Here is a 24,401-nt window from a genome sequence, read left to right as displayed (position 1 = left end):
CCAACATCCACTGGATCATGGAAAAAACAAGAGAATTCCAGAAAAACATCTATTTCTGCTTTATTGAGTATGCCAAAGCCTTTGACTGTGTGGATCACAAGAAACTGTGGAAAATTCTGAAAGAGATGGGAATACCAGACCACCTGACCTGCCTCTTGAGAAACCTGTATGCAGGTCAGGAAGCAACAGTTAGAACTGGACATGGAACAACAGACTGGTTCCAAATAGGAAAAGGAGTACATCAAGGCTGTATATTGTCACCCTGCTTATTTAACTTCTATGCAGAGTACATCATGAGAAACGCTGGACTGGAAGAAACACAAGCTGGAATCAAGATTGCTGGGAGAAATATCAATAACCTCAGATATGCAGATGACACCACCCTTATGGCAGAAAGTGAAGAGGAACTAAAAAGCCTCTTGATGAAAGTGAAAGAGGAGAGTGAAAAAGTTGCCTTAAAGCTCAACATTCTGAAAACGAAGACCATGGCATCTGGTCCCATCACTTCATGGGAAATAGATGGGGAAACAGTGGAAACAGTGTCAGACTTTATTTTGGGGGGCTCCAAAATCACTGCAGATGGTGATTGCAGCCATGAAATTAAAAGACGCTTACTCCTTGGAAGAAAAGTTATGACCAACCTAGATAGTATATTCAAAAGCAGAGACATTACTTTGCCGACTAAGGTCCGTCTAGTCAAGGCTATGGTTTTTCCTGTGGTCATGCATGGATGTGAGAGTTGGACTGTGAAGAAGGCTGAGTGCCAAAGAATTGATGCTTTTGAACTGTGGTGTTGGAGAAGCCTCTTGAGAGTCCCTTGGACTGCAAGGAGATCCAACAAGTCCATTCTGAAGGAGATCAGCCCTGGGATTTCTTTGGAAGGAATGGTGCTAAAGCTGAAGCTCCAGTACTTTGGACACCTCATGTGAAGAGTTGACTCATTGGAAAAAGACTCTGATGCTGGGAAGGATTGGGGGCATGAGGAGAAGGGGAAGACAGAGGATGAGATGGCTGGATGGCATCACTGACTCGATGGATGTGAGTCTGAGTGAACTCCGGGAGTTGGTGATGAACAGGGAGGCCTGGCGTGCTGCGATTCCTGGGGTCACAAAGAGTCGGACACGACTGAGCGACTGAACTGAACTAAAGTAACACTCAGAATAAATACACTTGATTTCTTAGTGCTAACTATGGCCTGATGGAAAGAAGAGTGTTTATAGGGATGTACAAAGCTCTCAACTCTGCCATGAGAATTCTCATCCTGATCTTATCACTGATACATTATGGTGATGATGATAACACAGTCTGCTTATATATAGCACTACTGCTTATTCAAAATTAATAAAAAAATATATTTGAAGGAAAGGAATAAAAACAAAAGATGTAAAGGTATTGTGAATTCTTGGAGGCCAGGGTGGGAAAAAAATAGTAGAATTATTACATTTGAAGTGGTCCTCAGACAGTCATCCTGTTGAAATGTTACTTAGTCTTCAAGTCTCACTTCAAATTCTAGCTCTTCTAGGAAACCAACAGAAGATAGATTTCTCTTTCTTTACTGACCCCACACTTGCACTTTGAAACTTTTCAAGGCAGAGATGTATGCCATTGATATTTATATCTCCTACACCGATTTAAGAGAACACCTTGACACATAGTAGGTGCTTTGCATTGAGAATCACTACTCTGTGGTTTTGACTTGCATCTAAAAGAACACTTTCCATTATACAGCACTTGAGCAAAATGCCTATGCATATTACCTTATTTGATTCCCACAACAGCTTAGGATGAAGAGAATAACTAAAGACTCCAGAACGCTCAGTGGCTTTCCAAAAGCCAAAAGTAATGAAAATTGATAACAGGACTCATATCTTCATACGCCCATCTAAGAATGCTTTTTCTATTACAATGCATCTGTATGTCAAATGCTATGAAAATTTTAAATAAAATGTACTAACTGACATCACAACATAACATTATTTGTTATTCCTTCACATACTGAAGTGCTCAAAATAGGGCAGTCCTATCCAAACTCCAACTGGGGAGATTTCATTGGTGAAATACTACCAGGCCACTTTATAGATAAAGTACCATACAAATAAATTACCTCATAGATGAGGTAGCCATGGAGTGTGGGCCCCTAAACTGCATTATAGCAAGGCTCCAGTATATTTATAGTTTTTAGTCATTAACAGGAAGAAAATTGCTTTGGAGAAAAATCTGTATATCTCACAAACAATATAAATTCTGCTATTTGGGAGTGATTTAAATGATGTTACATATAATTCATCTGGGGAAACGCTCCAGCTTGAGGAAATTCACTTGGGCACAAAATGTACACAAGGAGGATTAGTGGAAATCTAATTTTGCAGATGTATTGAGTGTATTTCAAATCTGGATTTACATATAGAAAAGAAGTTTGGGAAGAGGAGCTCTGAGAATGTTAACCATCATGCATTCTTTGCTAACAGGAGCTAAAGACTTGATCATTTTTAATCTTAGTACTCTAATCTAACCTACAAGAAATTCTTCAGCATCAAGGAGAAATCGTGTGACAATAAATCTATTTTGTCTGTAATGGGGAACAGAGATGAGTGGGTAGCTCATTAAACAATGGAAAGATATAAAATACCTTTCAATTAATAGGCAATGAGAAGAAGCAAGTAAGTAGCTGTCTCTGATGAGCTTAAAGAGACCTTTAAAGTGAGTCTTTGTGTTGTTGCCACATCTCTGACAGATCAAGAGCTTTCACCTCTGAAGTATCTGAAAGTGAAAGTGAAGTCGCTCAGTCGTGTCCAGCTCTTTGCGACCCCGTGGAGTGTAGCCTACCAGGCTCCTCCGTCCATGGGATTCTCCAGGTAAGTATACTGGAGTGGGTTGCCATTTCCTTATTCTCTCTACAGGCTGTTTTTCCCAAATCCAAATTAATATATTCTTCTGAGAATTTTACTGACTCAGACTGACTAAATCAGTTACCTGAAGGCTATACAACTCTGGTTCACAGACTCCAGAAGGACTGTAAGCCATTCAATATAAAGCGTACCACCTCTTAAGAGTAGCTCCCTACAGTACTGTAAAGTAAAGTAGCTCCCAATACAGTACTGTAAAGTAAAATAAAGTAAAAATAAAAATAAAAAAAGAGTAGCTCCCTAGTAAGAGGGGCAATGTCTATAGACACACAGTATGGTTTTGCGTTAAAATGTAAGTGGAACATTATACTCCAGAACACAAGAGATGATCTCATCAATCAGCTAATGTGTCACCAAGATTTCTCAAGGAATTTCAGAAAAAGAGGTAAAAGAAACCACCTCAATCTGTAAATCAGATTCTGCTCTAGAAGATGAAATAGGAAAAAGACACTTTGATTGGAATTCAAAGGTGTCTTTTGGTATCTCAGCATTAGATACGCTTCAGATATGAGAGGGCTAAAAGTAATTAATAAAAAAATTTTTAACCATTCCTTATCTGGGCCAAAGCTTCTTAAAAAACACAGCACGGTAACTATAGTTAGTGTGTGTATGCATGAGTGCTCAGTCACATCCAACTCTGTGAGCCCATGGACTGCAGCCCACCAGGCTTCTCTGTCCATGGGATTTTCCAGGCAAGAATACTGGAATGCACTGCCATTTCCTTCTCCAGGATAGTTACTAATACTGTATTGCATATTTGAAAGTTACTAAGAGAGCAGATCTTAAAAGTTTTCATCTCAAGAAAAAAATGTTTTGGTAACTGTGTAAGGAGATGGATGTTAACTAGACGTCGTGGTGATCATTTGGTAATGTGTACAAATATTGAATCATGTGGTACATCTGAAACTAATATAATGCTCCATGTCAAATATACCTCAATTTTTTTAAAAAGATAAAAACATGTCCAGACCTGAAAAATCCAATTTAAAATAATCTCTCAAACAATAACTGCTAATATTGGGTAAAAGTGAAGTATGATTATGACATACCACAAAAAATTGCTTCTCTAAAATGATCCTGAGGGTATTTTATGTAAGATAGTAGAATCATGCTAGATGAACAAATATGTTTTATGTCAAAAATAAATAATTAAGGTGTTCACAGATCAGTGCTAATAGAACTATATTGGAGAAATATCACAAAACTCCTTATGGCATTTTAGTTACTCTAAAGATTCTTCTCTTTCTGTCATAAATAGCAGTCTCAATGTTGTGAGCAACTATTAAATAATTATGGGGTAATCCATGAGAGACTACAATGATTATGGGTAAAATATGTTTTAGTCACTTATTATCATCATAAAGCTCTGGGACACTTCATGAAAGAAGCAAATGCCATCAAAATACTCAAGGAACTTTCAAATAATGACAAGCATAAGATTTTCCACTGCCTGTCTCTTTATTATGGTGTTTGATAAATATTAACAGACAAGACAAGGTTAGTTATATGAAGAAATACAAAACACCTAACCTTCAGCCCTACCTACCTGCTCTAAAAGAAGTAGCTTCATACATTTAAAATGAATAACAAGTTGGCTCAGATTGATTGCCAACCCTGTCATAAGTGGTCCCAGCAGAGCTGGAGCTGCTGCAGTTTCAGTGACTGCCAATTGAGAAGACAGATGTGTGACTGCAGCACTGCCATCAAGCCAATCTTGAAATAATGACATAAGTTTGCACAAAGAGAAAGACAAGAGAAGGAACCAGTATTTGACTATAGTTACTATTAATTTTCAGTTAGCTATATTAATCATGAGGAAAAGAGGCATAGAAAATGTTTCTAAAATAGATAAATATAAAATTTGAAAAAACTGGAAGAAAAGTTATGACAAAACCAGACAGTGTATTAAAATGCAGAGACATCCCTTTGCTGACAAAGGTCCGTCTAGTCAAATCTATGGTTTTTCCAGTAGTCCTGTACGATGTGAGAGTTGAACCATAAAGAAAGCTGAGTGCTGAAGAACTGAAGCTTTCAAACTGTGGTGCTGGAGAAGGCTCTTTAGAGTCTTCTGGATGGCAAGGAAATCAAACCAGTCAATCCTAAAGGAAATCAACACTGAATATTCACTGGAAGGACTGATGCTAAAGCTGAACCTCCAATACTCTGGCCACCTGATGAGAAGAGCCAACTCATTGGAAAAGACCCTGATGCTGGGAAAGATTGAGGGCAAGAGGAGAAGGGGACGACAGAGGACAAAATGGTTGGATGGCATCACTGACTCAATGGACATGAGTTAGAGCAAATTCCAGGAGATAGTGAAGGACAGGGAAGCCTGGCATGCTGCAGTCCATGTGGTTGCAAAGAGTCAGACACGACTTTGCAACTGAACAACAATAGCAGCATATATGTTCAGTGTGCTCAGTCACTCAGTTGTGTCCAACTATTTGTGTCTCATAAACTGTAGCCCACCAGGCTTCTCTGTCCATGGGATTTTCCAGGCAAGAATACTGGAGTGGGTGCCACTTCCTCATCCAAAGGATCTTCCTGACCCAGGGATCGAAATTGTGTCACCTGTGTCTTCTGCACAGGGCAGGTGGGTTCTTTACCACTGAGCCACCTGGGAAGCCACTCTCTCACTCAAAACTCTTATACTTACCTCTTCCTAGTTTGGGTCCATCAGTGAAGTTCTATGTAATTTAAAGGAAGTTCTATGTAATTTATTTATATAAAGCGTAATGTGTGATTTTCAAATCGCTTTTAAAGATAATCTGACTTTTAAGTTAAATATATAGCACAACAGTTATGTTTCATAGCAGAAAAAAATTCTGTACTGTCATTAAAGATACCAAATCCTAAAAATATTTCCCGGAAATGTTTCAAAATATAGATTTCAGCTTTAAAATATTTTTTAGATAAACCTGCCAGTTAGAGATTTCTGTTTACAATTTTTTTATTTCTATTGTTAACATATGTTTTGGGTTTTTAAAAAACTATTATTTGGATGTGAATAAAGAGATTCATTGAAAAGTTTAACCTTTAAATTTCTTAATCCACAGACCATTTCAGCAGACATGATGCCATTAATTATTAAGAAGTAAAATAAACCACCACCACCACCACAAAAAAAAAAACCCTCTTAGCATAATTAAATCCTGCCACTCTCCATTCTCTGATCATGTCTTTTCCTGATATGAAAAAGAAAGGTTTCTTGAGGGAACAGAAAAAAGGAGCCCACAGTATCAAGAATCCCTAGGCTTTTTTCCATTATCATGGCCTCTCCATCTCATTTGAGAACCTGTATGAGCTCTCATTGCCTCTTCAGCTCAACTCAACTTTAGCAGAAAAGTAACTCCAAGTAATCATTACTCTCTATTGTCTTACCTTTTTTTTTTTTTTTACTGTGTTGACTGAAGCTTTACCCAGACCACTAGAATTTACATCCTACCCAAGTACTACCATTATATTTTGAAAACCCATGTCCTCTACTGTTAAGTAAATGATTGGGATTTGTTTTTATATCCAGTGATGCCCACAGAATTGTTTTAAGAGCATACCAATAGAAAGAATACTATTCTGATTATTATTCTGGTCTGAGGTCTGCCACTAATTAACTGTGGGTTCTTAGGGAAGTCGTTTAACCTCTCTGAACCACAGTTCCTTCATTTACATAATACAGTCAGTTCTTGGTAGCACTAACAACCTTAATTTTATTAGTAGGAAAACAGTGGCTGAGAGCCTTGAGATTTCGTTTATGACAAAGAGGATCCCAGCTAAGTGGAAAAAATCATTATAATCTTTCTTTACCTAACTACATTTTGACATCCCCCCAACTCCATCCAAGAAGCACTGCTCACTGCAGGAAAATATGCAACAGACAGGAATACAACTGAGTCAAGCTTTGTATGATCTCATTCCTCAGTGTTCTCTAGCCACCCACATGCTTCCACATCACAGCTGTTCTTAACCACTTCTCTAGATAAGTGGTTTTCAATGATAATGTGTGGAACTGCCTTCTCTAGACTCAATTTAATAGCTACCTTTTGAACCATATGACCCTTTTGGTCTTTCTCTCCCAACCCATCTCCACCCACAGCAAACTCTGACAACCAGTTCTGTCGCTATCATTTACCGACCACCAGTCATGGAACAGGCACTGCTTAAGAAAACTTCAATGTTGCTTCTTTTAATCCTTACAAAAGCCCTAAAAGATAAATATTACTCATTTTTAAAATGAGGAAACAGACTCAGAGAAACTGAGTTACAATTAAGGTCACACAACTATTAAGTGGTAATACCTTGACTTGAGGGCTTCCAGGTGGCATAGTGGTAAAGAATCTGCCTACCAATGCGGGAGATGCAAGAGATGGGGGTTAGATCCCTGGGTTGGGAAGATCCCCTGGAGTAGGAAATAGCAACCCACTCCAGTATTCTTGCCTGGAAAATCTCATGGACAGAGGAGCCCGGCAGGTCCATGGGGTCACAAAGAGCTGGACATGACTGAGCATGCACACACACACATCCCTTGACTTGAATCCATATCTATCTGATTCAGAAACCTCTCCCCATCAGGTAATTAATACTAAAGTGAAAATCGCTCAGTCTTATCTGACTCTTTGCGACCCCATGGACTGTACATTCCATGGAATTCTCCAGGCCAGAATACTGGAGTGGGTATACTGGAGTGGGTGGCCTTTCCCTTCTCTGGTGGATCTTCCCAGCCCAGGGATTGAACCCAGGTCTCCTCCACTGCAATCCCACAGGTGGATTCTTTACCAGCTGAACCACAAACTAAAGCAATATGGAATTTATCCTCCCTCTGATGATTCAAACCATAGTTTAGAATAAAATAGGACAATTTTCTTTTAACACAGGAAAGAAGGAAGTAAACATGGATGATGATGATATAGGTATATTTGGAAGGGAAAGAAGCAGAAGTTCATGGTTGATGACCTCTATTAATGCAGAGAATGAGGAATATATAAAGCCAAATAAGAAGATCTGTATTATTTTCATACCACATCTTTAAAAATAGTAACTAGCTATTTAGTTTACCAATAGTAAATTGGTTAATTAGCTCCCATTTGTCTCAATTACTGATGTCTCAATATATTCCATATTTAGTCAAAGGTCTATGACAATCATTTCCCACCAGTTTTTATTTTAAATTTATTGAAAAGCTGAGAGAATAGTAAAAGTCACCAATTTAAATACCTTTTTCCTAGGTTAACCCACTGTTAGCATTTTGCCACAAATTTCTCCATCTTTTTCTCTTCACAAATGATTTTGGTTGAACCACTTGAAATAAAATTAGTATGCAGCTAATTTTATTCTCTAAATGTAGCATGCAGCTTCTAAGAGTAAAAATATTTTCTTGCATAACCATAATAACATACATAGGAAAATAAAAAATCCCTTAATATTTAATGTGCAGTTCATACTCAGTTTCCCTAAAAGTTCTAAATAATGTCTTCTTGGCTTTGATCCAGTATCTAATCAAAGTTAACATGGTAGACTTGATTGTTATATCTCTTTTAATCTATAACAATCCCCTTAATCTTTTTTGTTTTGAACTTTCTAGATACCCATGACTGATTTTTCAAGAGTTGAAGTCAATTATCTTTCAGAATATATTGTCCATAGAATGTCTGATTATCTTCTTATCATTAGATTCAGGTTAAACATTTTTAATCAGAATACTACATATGGTATATTATGCACTTCTCATGTCAGATCAAGAAGTACACAATGTCAATTTATTACAATACTAGTGATATTAAATTTGATCACTTGATGAAAGTGGTACTTGTCAGACAGCACTGTTGCAAAGGTACATTTTCTCCTTTGTAATTTTTAAATAATGGGTAGAGTTTTAGCATTCCTTGATGACCCTTGCCAGAATCAATCAATAAGCCAGGGCTATAAAATGGTAACTTTCTCATTAAATTGTACAATTAAAATGACTGCGTATAAATTGAGTACATAAATTATACCTAAATAAACTTAAAAATCACTCAGTAACTTGTAATCTATATTTGATCCATTTCCTGTCTGTATATATATATATATATATATATACATATAGATTTGGCCAAGAAATGACTGACAGTTTAAATATAAATGAGGTAGAGTATTCAACATCATGGAAACCTTACTGAAAGTATTCTTTTGAAAATGTTTTAAATGGTGGTTCCCTATTTCTTCTACAATTATTAGCTGTACAATCATTCCTTCTACAATTATTAGCTCCCATGCTTCTATAAAGACTCTTCACTGAATCTCCCATTTCTCTCTGTCTCTGTGTTTTTTGGGAATATCACTGTGGTCTCATGAGGTTTTTCTCCCTCAGTGTATTATAATACATCACTGTCATTATTCTTTTTTAATGTTGAAACCTGATTTGGCCAGTAGAAGCCCATTAAAGTACCATCTCGTGTCCTGAATATCTCATTAGTTTTTGAATAATCTTTGTTTTCTGGCATAAAAAGTGCCAAACTCACCCTGTACTTTCCCTGTGTAAGACCTGAGATCAGATATTTCTCTAAGAAGCCTTGGTTCATTTTAATGGTAATGGTATTTAGAAACCAAGATCTAGGTGCTAGATGTGCTCACTGCTATCAGGGTATATCATTGCTTCTTGGCCCTTTCCATGTATAGAAAAAGGGAACAGTAATTTGTACTGATGTTTGCAATTCAAATTTATAACAAAATATGAAAGAAAAATATCTTATTTCTGCTTTATCTTTTAATGAAAATCTTGGTTTCTATTATTAACAAATGTGTGCATTTGCTTTCTACTATATTTATAATGATGGGCTTCCCAGGAGGCACTACCAGCCTACCAATGCTAGGGTTGTAAGAGATGTGGGTTTGATCCCTGGTTCAGGAAGATCCCCCGGAGGAGGGTATGGCAATTCACTCCAGTATTCTTGCCTGGAGAATCCCATGGATAAAGGAGTCAGGCGGGCTTCAGTCCATAGGGTTGCAAAGAGTCAGACACGACTGAAGTGACTTAGCAAGCATACACATATTTATAATGGTTGAAATATCATTATACCACATGCACATGTAATATATAGCATCATCCTGAAACTAATGATAAACTTATTAAGAAAGTTTAAGATTTCTTTGAAATTCTTTTTATCATTAAGATTACTTTCTAGTAAGGATGTACCATCAAAAACACAATGTACAAAAGTTATCTGAACTGCATATTTATGTTATAAATTAGTTACACAGGTTTGTTTGGTTTCATTTTGTATTCAGTTTTGGCTTAATTTTAATTTCTGAATATTTAAATTTTTACACGGTCCAGAAGCCAAAACTGTATAAAAAGGCATATCCAGGAAAGTCCTGTTTCCATTTCTACCTCCTCCACCCCATTCCTAAACACCCCCTATTTTCATTAGTTTCTAGTTTATCCTTCCTATGTTTCATTTTATAAAAATAAGCAATTACAGTTCTTCAGAATTAATACAGACATAACATGTGTTAAATAGTACTCTTACAACTGAGCTCTTATTTGAGTGTGGTCATGGTGCACAAAACCTGACCTGTATCACATTTTCTACTTACAGATAACTTGGGGTACCAATAAACTCCCACCTGAAGTATGATTAATCCACTGTAGACAGTCCAAATGAACATTCAGAATTCTGCAGATCCACTGGAGCTAAAAACACACAGGAATGCATTTGAGTCAGTTCTAATGAGGTGGGTGAAACTGGAGCCTATTACACAGAGTGAAGCAAGTCAGAAAGAAAAACAGCAATACATATACTAATGTTTATATATGGAATTTAGAAAGATGGTAACGATGACCCTATATACGAGACAGCAAAAGAGACACAGATGTAAAGAACAGTCTTTTGGACTCTGTGGGAAAAGGCGAGGGTGGGATGATTTAAGAGGGTAGCTTTGAAACGTGTACATTATCATATGTGAAGCGGGTCGCCAGTCCAGGTTCAATGCATGAGACAGGATGCTCAGGGCTGGTGCACTGGGATGACCCTGGGGGATGGGATGGGGAGGTAGGTGGGAGGGGGGTTCTGGATGGGGAACACATGTGCACCCGAGGCTGATTCATGTTGATGTATGGCAAAAACTATCACAATATCGTAAAGTAATTAGCCTCCAATTAAAATAAATAAATTTATATTAAAATAAAATAAAATTTTTGAATGACCAAAAAATAAAATTAAATTAAAAAAACTGTTCTGTAAAGCAATCATCCTTCAACTAAAAAATTAAATTTAAAAAACTGGAAAAACAAACGAACACACAAAAAAACCACAAAGGATTCTTAGATTATGATTATTCTGATATGGTAAACAAAAATAAACATAAAAATGAAATTAGGGAAGTTATTTACATTTCTTCTGATAAGAAATTTACTGAGAATATGCTAAGTATTAATTGCATGGGTTTTTTGCTATTTTATATTTATAATGTTCATATATTAGTTCAATCTATTTCAACTGTCAAGAATTCAATTCCTACAATTCAGCAAAAAAAAAAAAAACACCTAACTTCTATAGTACAAAAATAAGTAAAGAACATTAAGAGACATTTGACAAAACAAGAAATTCATATAAAACTTTAAAAATATGACCTTTTATCAACCAAACTAACTTTTTAAATTGAGGTATAATTGATACATATAACATTTTGTTAGTTTCAGGTATATACAATAATGATTTGATATTCATATATATTATGGAATGACTACCACATTAAGTCTAGTTAACATTCACCATACAGTTAAAAAAATTTTTTTCTTGTGATAAAGGCTTTTCCAATCCATTCTTTTAGCAATTTTCAAATATGTAATACAGTATTATTAACTATAGCTACCATGGTTTTTTCATTTTGTAACTAGAAGTTTGTACCTTTTGACTCCCTTCAGCCATTTTGCCCACCACTCACCTCCATCCTCTGGCAATCACCAATCTGTTCCGGGTATGTATGAGCTTGGTTTAGTTTTAGTTTTTTTGTTTTCAAATTCCATATATAAGCGAGATTGTATGGTATTTGTCAAAGAGTCAGACACGACTGAGCAACTGAACTGAACTGAACTGAACTGACTTATTTTACTTTGCATAGTGCTCTCAAGGTCCATTTATGTTATTGCCAACAGCAAGATTTCCAAATCATCAATTTTTAATAAATGGTACTATTCAGTTGTCAAGTGTGTGTGGAAAATAGGTACATTCATACACAGCCTATAATAATATAAATTGACCCAGCCCTTCAAAATGTAAATTTTTGCAATATATATCTAGTCATATATTATATCAAACTATGATATATATCAAAAAATATATATTATATAAATATCAGAAGTCTGATATATATGTATATATATCAAATATTTATATTTATAAATATATATCAAACCCTGAGCTATCAGGGTTTCCCTGGTAGCTCAGTTGGTAAAGAATCTGCCTGCAATGAGAGAGACCCCAGTTCAATTCCTGGGTCGGGAAGATCCTCTGGAGAAGGGACAGGCTATCTACTCCAGTATTCTGGCTTAGAGAATTCAGTCCATGGGGTCACAAAGAATAAGACATGATTGAGTGACTTTCAGATCAAAGTCTTACCTTTTAACTCAGTATACTCTACTTCTAGAAATCTGACCAGAAGAATTAATGAAATCTAAACATACACCAGGTTAATTTCATAATGGTAAAATTTTGCAACAATATCTCCATCAATGAAAAATGATTGAAGTCATCTCTAATGCAGTTATTATAAGCATATTTTCAAAGAATGGTTAAAATTTGGGGAAAATACCATGAAAGAATATTAAATGAAGACAGAATCCAAAACTTTATATAGATGTGTTTCCAATACTATTTAAAAGAAAATTAGTATTTTTACCTGTATAGCAAAAATACTTGAAAGAAATATACTAATATATTAGCAGAATACTGGTAACACAGGGGATTTAATTTTCTTTACAGATTCTCATATTTTCTAAGCTTAACACATTGAATAAGCATATGTATTTATTTTGTAACAAAAATACTAATCCTTTTAAAAATGTTAGAATACTTTTGACAAATAGACAAATATTCTGGCAAAGTCCAGGATAATATTGAAAAACAAGGAGAAACGAAAATGTTACCACACTTAAGTGGTATGTAATAAAAATAACAGATTTACTGTATATTAATAAAACAAACAGAAATAAAATTTGTAGCAGGACCAATGAAATTTTATAAAAATCTATGGCTGAATATCATATACCATAATATAGACTTGTTTAATAAAAATTCCAAAAAGTAAGTGGTCTTTCCTATGTCCCCCTGAAAATGGTAAAAATTAACAAGTAAATCCCGTCACTGTGAATATTGTTGAACATACTTGCTTATTTTTCTACCCTAGGGTATTGGCCTACAGTAATAAGGTTTTGTTGATCTGGTTACAATTAATTATCTACAAGAATTTTATTGTTCAGCAAATGTTTTCTCTGCTTCCTGTCCAGTGATTTATGCTGAGAAAAGAGATGAATTGTTGCTGATTTCTTGCTTCTTTTGTCCTGCTATCAAGAAGCAATTATCCTTGCATTCACTCATCTTACACATCTCAATCACTCTTGCCAGGAAAAACAGAAATGCAAGACTCAAATCATTTACTCCCTACTACTAAAACAAAATAAAACAATCCAAGGCTTAGTAGAGATAAAGGATAAGGATAAGATTACAGTTTCCTTTCACATACTCTGTTTAGAACACTTATCTTACATTAATTCAAGATAGAGAGAAGACATCAGCTCTGCCTTATGTCTAAATCTATATGTATTTATTTATGCATCAAAGTTCCATGACAAAACAATCTTGAATTTTAGAATCACAATGGTGATCTAATCTTTCACTAAAAAGAAAGTCTATAATGTTAACTCTTGCAGGAAGATGGTAGCATGTGTAAACTCAGACTAATTTATATTTGTTTTTGTTCAATTTTAGATTCACTTGAAGTAGAGAATAGAAAATTTTTATAGTTGGAGCAAAATTCAAGATCATTAAGTCCACCCTTGACATTCTACAAAAGGGTCCAAGACTTAGATTATTCAAATCCAAGACTTGAATAAAATTCTAGTGTTTTCTCATCCCTCCCTCCCCACAGCACGACTGAACAAGTGAGCCTAATATAGTGTCCACCACTGCCCCCTTGTGTCAGGGCGGAAATTAGACACTGAAGAGACCAGCAAACAAGCTAAAACTGAGGGAACCTCCTTGGAAGTGACAGGAGCAATAGATTAAAACCCTGTAATTTTTTAAGGAATCTCCACACTGTTCTCCATAGTGGCTCTACTAGTTTGCATTCCCACCAACAGTGTAGGAGGGTTCCCTTTTCTCCACACCCTCTCCAGAATTTATTGCTTGCAGATTTTTGGATCGCAGACATTCTGACTGGTGTGAAGTGGTACCTCATTGTGGTTTTGATTTGCATTTCTCTAATAATGAGCGATGTTGAGCATCTTTTCATGTGTTTGTTAGCCATCCATATGTCTTCTTTGGAGAAATGTCTATTTAGTTCTTTGGCCCATTTTTTGATTGAGTCGTTTATTTTTCTGGAATTGAGCTACATAAGTTGCTTGTATATTTTTGAGATTAGTTGTTTGTCAGTTGCTTCATTTACTATTATTTTCTCCCACTCAGAAGGCTATCTTTTCACATTGCTTATATTTTCCTTTGTTGTGCAGAAGCTTTTAATTTTAATTAGATCCCATTTGTTTACTTTTGCTTTTATTTCCAGAATTCTGGGAGGTGGGTCATAGAGGATCCTGCTGTGATGTATGTCGGAGAGTTTTTTGCCTATGTTCTCCTCTAGGAGTTTTATAGTTTCTGGTCTTACATTTAGATCTTTCATCCATTTTGAGTTTATTTTTGTGTATGGTGTTAGAAAGTGATCTAGTTTCATTCTTTTACAAGTGGTTGACCAGTTTTCCCAGCACCACTTGTTAAAGAAATTGTCTTTACTCCATTGTATATTCTCACCTCCTTTGTCAAAGATAAGGTGTCCATATGTGTGTGGATTTATCTCTGGGCTTTCTATTTTGTTCCATTGATCTATATTACACTGTTGGTGGGAATGCAAACTAGTACAGCCACTATGGAGAACAGTGTGGAGATTCCTTAAAAAATTGCAAATAGAACTGCCTTATGACCCAGCAATCCCACTGCTGGGCATACACACCGAGGAAACCAGAATCGAAAGAGACACATGTACCCCAATGTTCATCACAACACTGTTTATAATAGCCAGGACATGGAAACAACCTAGATGTCCATCAGCAGATGAATGGATAAGAAAGCTGTGGTACATATATACAATGGAGTATTACTCAGCCGTTAAAAAGAATACATTTGAATCAGTTCTGATGAGATGGATGAAACTGGAGCCGATTATACAGAGTGAAGTAAGCCAGAAAGAAAAACACCAATACAGTATACTAACACATATATATGGAATTTAGAAAGATGGCAATGATGACCCTGTATGCAAGACAGCAAAACACAGATGTGTATAGCGGACTTTTGGACTCAGAGGGAGAGGGAGAGGGTGGGATGATTTGGGAGAATGGCATTGAAACATGTATACTATCAGGTAAGAATCGAATCGCCAGTCTATGTCCGATGCAGGATACAGCATGCTTGGGGCTGGTGCACGGGGATGACCCAGAGAGATGTTATGGGGAGGGAGGTGGGAGGGGGGTTCATGTTTGGGAACGCATGTACACCCATGGTGGATTCATGTCAATGTATGGCAAAACCAATACAGTACTGTAAAGTAAAATAAAGTAAAAATAAAAATTAAAAAAAAAAAAAACCCTGTAGTTAGTACTGACTACATAGGAAGGGGCCTATGGATCTTGAGAAATATAAGCCAGATAAAGGAACTATCCGAAAATGAACTGACCTCACACTGCCCACAACAACACCAGAGAAAGTCCTAGATATATTTTTACTATCATTCTTTAATTTTCAGTTTTTTTAAAGTTTTTTATTTTTAAGTCCTCTATTACTCTTTTAATTTTCATTTTTATAACCTACTGTTACTTTGCAAAAAGAAAGAGACCCTATTTTTTAAAGCAAACTTCATATATATATATATTATAATTTTTGTGACTTTGTTTTATTTTTTGTTAATATTGTATTTTTGAAAATCCAACTTCTACTCTAGACTTTTAATCTTGGCTTTTTGGTATTTGTTATCAATTCTGTACCTTTAAGAATCCCATCTTCAGTACCCATTTTTACTTGGGAGTGACATTACTAGCTTGACTGTGCTCTCCCCCTTTGGACTCTCCTTTTTCTCCACCAGGTCGCCTCTATTTCCTCCCTCCCCCTTCTCTTCTCTACCCAACTCTGTGAATCTCTTTGTGTGTGCCGGACGGTGGAGAACACTTAGGGAACTGATTACTGGCTGGATCTGTCTCTCTCCTTTTGATTCCCCCCCTTATCCTCCTGGTCACCTCTGTCTCCTTCCTCCCTCTTCTCTTCTCTGTATAACTCCGTGAACATCTCTGAGCAGTCCAGACGGTGGAGTGCACATAAGGAAGTGATTACTGGCTAGCTTGCTCTCTCCTCTTTTGATTCCACCTCATCTCATTCAGGTCACCTCTATCTCCCTCCTTCCTCTTCTCTTCTCCATGTAACTTTGTGAACCTCTCTGGGTGTCTCTCACTGTGGAGAAACTTTTCATCTTTAACCTAGATGTTTTATCAATGGTGCTATATAGATGGAGAAGTCTTGAGGCTACTGTAAGAATAAGACTGAAAACCAGAAGCAGGAGGCTTAATTCCAAATCCTGAGAACACCAGAGAACTCCTGACTCCAGGGAACATTAATCGACAGGAGCTCATCAAACACCACCATACCTACACTGAAACCAAGCACCACCCAAGGGCCAACAAGTTCCAGAGCAAGACATACCATGCAAATTCTCCAGCAACATAGGAACACAGCCCTGAGCTTCAATATACAAGCTGCCCAAAGTCACTCCAAACCCATTGACATCTCATAACTCATTACTGGACACTTCATTGCACTCCAGAGAGAAGAAATCCAGCTCCATCCACCAGAACAGCAAAACAAGCTTCCCTAACCAGGAAACCTTGACAAGCCACCCGTACAACCCCACTCACAGCAAGGAAACTCCACAATAAAGAGAACTCCATAAACTGCCACAATACAGAAAGGCCACCCCAAACACAGCAATGTAAACAAGATGAAGAGACAGAGGAATACCCAGCAGGTAAAGGAACAGGATAAATGCCCACCAAACCAAACAAAAGAGGAAGAAATAGGGAATCTACCGAATAAAGAATTCCGAATAACAATAGTGAAAATGATCCAAAATCTTGAAAACAAAATGGAATCACAGATAAACAGCCTGGAGACAAGGATTGAGAAGATGCAAGAAACATTTAACAAGGACCTAGAAGAAATAAAAAAAGTCAATATATAATGAATAATACAATAAATGGGATCAAAAACACTCTGGGGGAACAAACAGTAGAATAATGGAGGCAGAAGATAGGATTAGTGAGGTAGAAGATAGAATGGTAGAAATAAATGAATCAGAGAGAAAAAAAGAAAAATGAATTAAAAGAAATGAGGACAATCTCAGAGACCTCTGGGACAATGTTAAATGCCCCAACATTCAAATCATAGGAGTCCCAGAAGAAGAAGACAAAAAGAAAGACCATGAGAAAATACTTGAGGAGATAATAGTTGAAAACTTCTCTAAAATGGGGAAGGAAATTATCATCCAAGTCCAAGAAACCCAGAGAGTCCCAAACAGGATAAACCCAAGGTGAAACACCCCAAAACACATATTAATCAAATTAACAAACATCAAACACAAAGAACAAATATTAAAAGTAGCAAGGGAAAAACAATAAATAACACACAAGGGGATTCCCATAAGGATAACAGCTGGTCTTTCAATAGAAACTCTTCAGGCCAGGAGGGAATGGCAGGACATACTTCAAGTGATGAAAGAAAATAACCTGCAGCCCAGATTACTGTACCCAGCAAGGATCTCATTCAAATATGAAGGAGAAATCAAAAGCTTTACAGACAAGCAAAAGCTGAGAGAATTCAGCACCACCAAACCAGCTCTCCAACAAATGCTAAAGGATCTTCTCTAGACAGGAATCACAGAAAGGGTGTATAAACTCAAGCCCAAAACAACAAAGTAAATGGCAACGGGATCATACTTATCAACAATTATCTTAAATGTAAATGGGTTGAATGCCCCAACCAAAAGACAAAGACTGGCTGAATGGATACAAAACCAAGACCTCTATATATGTTGTCTACAAGAGACCCAGCTCAAAACAGGGGACACATACAGACTGAAAGTGAAGGGCTGGAAAAATATTCTACGCAAATAGAGACCAAAAGATAGCAGGAGTAGCAATACTCATATCAGATAAAATAGACTTTAAAACAAAGGCTGTGAAAAGAGACAAAGAAGGACACTACATAATGATCAAAGGATCAATCCAAGAAGAAGATATAACGATTATAAATATATATGCACCCAACATAGGAGCACCGCAATATGTAAGACAAATGCTAACAAGTATGAAAGGGGAAATTAACAGTAACGCAATAATAGTGGGAGACTTTAATACCCCACTCACACCTATGGATAAATCAACTAAACAGAAAATTAACAGAGAAACACAAACTATAAATGATACAATAGACCAAGTAGACCTAATTGATATCTATAGGACATTTTACCCCAAAACAATTAATTTCACCTTTTTCTCAAGCGCACACGGAACCTTCTCCAGGACAGATCACATCCTGGGCCATAAATCTAGCCTTGGTAAATTCAAAAATTCTGAAATCATTCCAAGCATCCTTTCTGACCACAATGCAGTAAGACTAGACCTCAATTACAGGAGAAAAACTATTAAAAATGCCAACATATGGAGGCTGAACAACATGCTGCTGCATAAACAAAAAATCACAGAAGAAATAAAAAAAGAAATCAAAATATGCATAGAAACGAATGAAAATGAAAACACAACAACCCAAAACCTGTGGGACACTGTAAAAGCAGTGCTAAGTGGAAGGTTCATAGCAATACAGGCATACCTCAAGAAACAAGAAAAAAGTCAAATAAATAACCTAATTCTACACTTAAAGCAACTAGAAAAGGAAGAAATGAAGAATCCCAGGGTTAATAGAGGGAAAGAAATCTTAAAAAGTAGGGCAGAAATAAATGCAAAAGAAACAAAAGCGAGCATAGCAAAAATCAACAAAGCCAAAAGCTGGTTCCTTGAGAGGATAAATAAAATCGACAAACCATTAGCCAGACTCATCAAAACAAAGGAAGGAAAATCAAATCAATAACATTAGAAATGAGAATGGAGAGATCACAACAGACAACATGGAAATACAAAGGATCATAAGAGAGTACTATCAGTTATTATATGCAAATAAAATGGATAACGTGGAAGAAATGGATAAATTCTTAGAAAAGTACAACTTTCCCAAACTGAACCAGGAAGAAATAGAAAATCTTAACAGACCCATCACAAGCACGGAAATTGAAACTGTAATCAGAAATCTTCCAGCAAACAAAAGCCCAGGTCCAGACGGCTTCACAGATGAATTCTACCAAAAATTTCGAGAAGAGCTAACACCTATCCTACACAAACTCTTCCAGAAAATTGCAGAGTTCCAAACTCATTCTACGAGGCCACCATCACCCTAATACCAAAACCTGACAAAGACGCCACAAAAAAAAGAAAACTACAGGCCAATATCACTGACGAACATATATGCAAAAATCCTTAACAAAATTCTAGCAATCAGAATCCAACAACACATTGAAAAGATCATACATCATTACCAAGTGGGCTTTATCCCAGGGATGCAAGGATTCTTCAATATCCGCCAATCAATCAATGTAATACCCACATTAACAAATTGAAAAATAGAAGCCATATGATTATCTCAATAGATGCAGAGAAAGCCTTTGACAAAATTCAACATCCATTTATGATAAAAACTCTCCAGAAAGCAGGAATAGAAGGAACATTCCTCAACATAATAAAAGCTATATATGACAAACCCACAGCAAACATTAACCTCAATGGTGAAAAATTGAAAGCATTTCCCCTAAAATCAGGAACAAGACAAAGGGCACCCACTTTCACCACTACTATTCAACATAGTTTTGGAAGTTTTGGCCACAGCAATCACAGCAGAAAAAGAAATAAAAGGAATACAGATTGGAAAAGAAGAAGTAAAACTCACTGTTTGCAGATGACATGATCCTCTACATAGAAAACCCTAAAGACTCCACCAGAAAATTACTAGAGCTAATCAATGAATATAGTAAAGTTGCAGAATATAAAATCAACACACAGAAATTCCTTGCATTCCTATACACTAATAATGAGAAAATAGAGAAATTAAGGAAACAATTCCATTCACCATTGCAACGAAAAGAATATATCTACCTAAAGAAACAAAAGACCTATAGATAGAAAACTATAAAACACTGGTGAAAGAAATCAAAGAGGACACTAATAGATGGAAAAATATACCATGTTCATGGATCAGAAGAATCAATAGAGTGAAAATGATTATACTACTCAAAGCAATCTATAGATTCAATGCAATCCCTATCAAGCTACCAATGTTATTTTTCACAGAGCTACAACAAATGACTTCACAATTTGTATGGAAATACAAAAAACCTCGAATAGCCAAAGCAATCTTGAGAAAGAAGAATGGAACTAGAGGAATCAACTTGCCTGACTTCAGGCTCTACTACAAAGCCACAGTCTTCAAGACAGTATGGTACTGGCACAAAGACAGAAATATAGATCAATGGAACAAAATAGAAAGCCCAGAGATAAATCCATGCACCTATGGACACCTTATATTTGACAAAGGAGGCAAGAATAAACAATGGAGAAAAGACAATTTCTTTAACAAGTGGTGCTGGGAAAACTGGTCAACCACTTGTAAAAGAATGAAACTAGATCACTTTCTAACACCATACACAAAAATAAACTCAAAATGGATTAAAGATCTAAACGTAAGACCAGAAACTATAAAACTCCTAGAGGAGAACATAGGCGAAACACTCTCCAACATAAATCACAGCAGGATCCTCTATGATCCACCTTCCAGAATATTGGAAATAAAAGTGAAAATAAACAAATGGGACCTAATTAAAAGCTTCTGCACAACAAAGAAAACTATAAGCAAGGTGAAAAGACAACCTTCAGAATAGGAGAAAATAATAGCAAATGAAGCAACTGGCAAGGAATTAACCTCAAAAATATATAAGCAACTCCTGTAGCTCAATTCCAGAAAAATAAACCAGAATTGAAAGAGACACATGTACCCCAATGTTCATTGCAGCACTGTTTATAATAGCCAGGACATGGAAGCAACCTAGATGTCCATCAGCAGATGAATGGATAAGAAAGCTGTGGTACATATACACAATGGAGTATTACTCAGCCATTAAACAGAATACATTTGAATCAGTTCCAATGAGGTGGATGAAACTGAAGCCGATTATACAGAGTGAAGTAAGCCAGAAAGAAAAACAGTATACTAATGCATATATATGGAATTTAGAAAGATGGTAACGATAACCCTGTATGCGAGATAGCAAAAGAGACACAGATGTATAGAACAGTCTTTTGGACTCTGGGAGAGGGCGAGAGTGGGATGATTTTGGACAATGGCATTAAAACATGTATAATATCATATGTGAAATGAATCGCCAGTCCAGGTTCAATGCATGATACTGGATGCTTGGGGCTGGTGCACTGGGATGACCCAGAGGGATGGTATGGGGAGGGAAGTAGGAGGGGGGTTCAGGCTGGGGAACACATGTACACCTGTGGCGGATTTATGCTGATGTATGGCAAACCAATGCAATATTGTAATTAGCCTCCAATTAAAATAAATAAATTTATATTTTAAAAAAGAAAAAAAAAAGAAAGTACAACCTGAGCTCCCACAACAGGAGACTTCTCTTACCATTACTGTCATGGGGTGGGAGTGGGGAAAAGGGCTCTATTTAGCTACTAAGACAATAGGAAAAGGCAGAGGAAATAAGTTCTTTAATTAGAGTATAGATAAATGAAAATAAATCAATCTTTTCTTACCACTAAATTAATTTAAAACATTTCAACTCTCTAACTGGAGCCTCAGCTATATTTTCTCATGTTATAATAAATTTACATTATGAGTTAACTAGGATTCCACAAGGCAGGTGGAAACCTAATAACTATACTTAAATATTCTCTGGAAAAATATACTGTAAGTCTTGAGTAGTTGACTTTTTGAACTTTTGAAATATAACCTAATTATAAATTAAGGATTGCCTGGATATACCTACAAGACTCAAAACATGTATATGTATATATACACACATACACTCACAATTATATCACCATGTAGATGAATATGTAAAAGGACAAATAAACTAGCTAATGAGTAAGTGAATAGAAAAATTAGAATAGAGACATACTTATTGGAAGAACAGAGAGAAAACCCTAAAAATTTTGGGAGATCAGTAATTTTTTTACCCTCCTGGAAATAATAAAAAAAAAAAACTCACAACCTTTTTGTGCTCCTGAACATTTCCTGCTCCACTAACTACACCCAAAACTTCGTACCTCTGGAGGCACGTAAGGAACACTACAGAGGACAGGAGAAGGTGACTAGGCAAAGGAACAAGAGAATGCTAATTTCATACTAAATTTTGGTTGTCTAAATAGATAAAGCAGTTAACACACCGGGTCAGTAGAGTCAGCAGGACTTTCAAATATATTCAGGTACTCAGTGATGTCCTTGAGATCTTGGGTCATTTGTTTCATCTGAGCATCTACATTTTCTGCTAACTTGTAACTGAAAAGGAAGGTAAAATAAAGGGATTAACAAAAAAATGTTTTCTCCACTATGCACTGTTACTGACATACAAAGAATGATACTGCCAATTGAATCTGCCCTCGTTCCCCTACCTTCTCACTGTGTCTCAGTTATGACTAACAGCATATTTTTATGGATGTAGCATTCACGACCATATTCTAAAAAGACTACATAGATGAAGGCTTTTATGCACATTGCCACTTTTACAGTCACCCATTACCTCACCTATTAGATATCAGAATAAATCCATAGGTTACTTAGTTTTATGAGAAGTTATTTTGGTGTTTAGTGATTTTAAGAAATGCTGAGATGTCTGCAACAAGTTTGAATACATAAATTTTCAAAGTAAAATCTCATACAAATATACTCCATCATTCAAGAAAAGATATTTTAAGAAATGAGATTCATAACAATCAAAGTCAGAAAAATCTGTTGAGTTCACAACAAATCGATTAGTTGGCTAAATTCTCAAGATTTCCACCCCAAGTATTTGTGCATGTACAAACACACAGTTAACCTAGTCAATGAAAATGTTTATGAGATTTAAAGTGAGCAGAGGATTTTTCAATGTCTATCAGTTTAGTTCAGTTCAGTTGCTCAGTCGTGTCCGACTCTTTGCGTCTCCATGGACTGCATCACACCAGGCCTCCCTGTCCATCACCAACTCCCGGAGTTTACCCAAACTCATGTCCATTGAGTCGGTGATGCCATCCAACCGTCTCATCCTCTGTTGTCCCCTTCTCCTCCCACCCTCAATCTTTCCCAGCATTAGAGTCTTTTCAAATGAGTCAGTTCTTCCCATCAAGTGGCCAAAGTATAGGAGTTTCAGCTTCAGCATCAGTCCTTCCAATGAATATTTAGGACTGATTTCCTTTAGGATGGAATGGTTGGATCTCCTTGCAGTCCAAGGAACTCCCAATAGTCTTCTCCAACACCAAGGTTCAAAAGCATCAATTCTTCAGCACTCAGCTTTCTTTATAGTCTATCTCTCACATCCATACATGACTACTGGAAAAACCATAGTCTGGACTAGACAGACATTTGTCTATAAAAACTAAATAATTCAGTTAGATTTATTTGTAACTACTGCCTTTCTGTCCCAAAGTACTTATAGATAATTGGCTGCCTAGATTGTTGAAGATTCTAGTAAAGATTCCAATGTAATATAAATCTGACTACCTAAAAACAATCAGAAAGAATATGCAGGTCAGAAAGCAACAGTTAGAACTAGACATGGAACAACAGACTAGTTCCAAATAGGAAAAGGAGTACGTCAAGGCTGTATATTCTCATCCTGCTTATTTAACTTATATGCAGAGTACATCATGAGAAACACTGGGATGGGGAAGCACAGACTGGAATCAAGATTGCTGAGAGAAGTATCAATAACCTCAGATATGCAGATGACACCACCCTTATGGCAGAAAGTGAAGAGGAACTAAAAAGCCTCTTGATGAAAGTGAAAGAGGAGAGTGAGAAAGTTGGCTTAAAGCTCAACATTCAGAAAACTAAGATCATGGCATCTGGTCCCATCACTTCATGGAAAATACATGGGAAACAGTGGAAA

General features: G+C 36.3%; 1 protein-coding gene across 1 annotated transcript in view; it reads right to left on the bottom strand.

Moving 5' to 3' along the window:
* NUP62CL (nucleoporin 62 C-terminal like) overlaps positions 1-24,401 on the bottom strand; it is a 107,483-nt gene that overhangs the window by 18,328 nt on the left and 64,754 nt on the right. Inside the window, exons 8-9 of the mRNA XM_005700211.3 lie at positions 22,702-22,813; positions 10,509-10,575 (exon numbers count right to left, since the gene is read on the bottom strand). Of these exons, the coding sequence (XP_005700268.1) occupies positions 10,509-10,575; positions 22,702-22,813 (179 nt within the window). The remainder of the gene's footprint in view (positions 1-10,508; positions 10,576-22,701; positions 22,814-24,401) is intronic.

Source organism: Capra hircus (genome assembly GCF_001704415.2).
Source record: "Capra hircus breed San Clemente chromosome X unlocalized genomic scaffold, ASM170441v1, whole genome shotgun sequence".
NCBI lineage: Eukaryota > Metazoa > Chordata > Mammalia > Artiodactyla > Bovidae > Capra > Capra hircus.
This window is presented reverse-complemented; position numbering and strand designations above follow the sequence as displayed.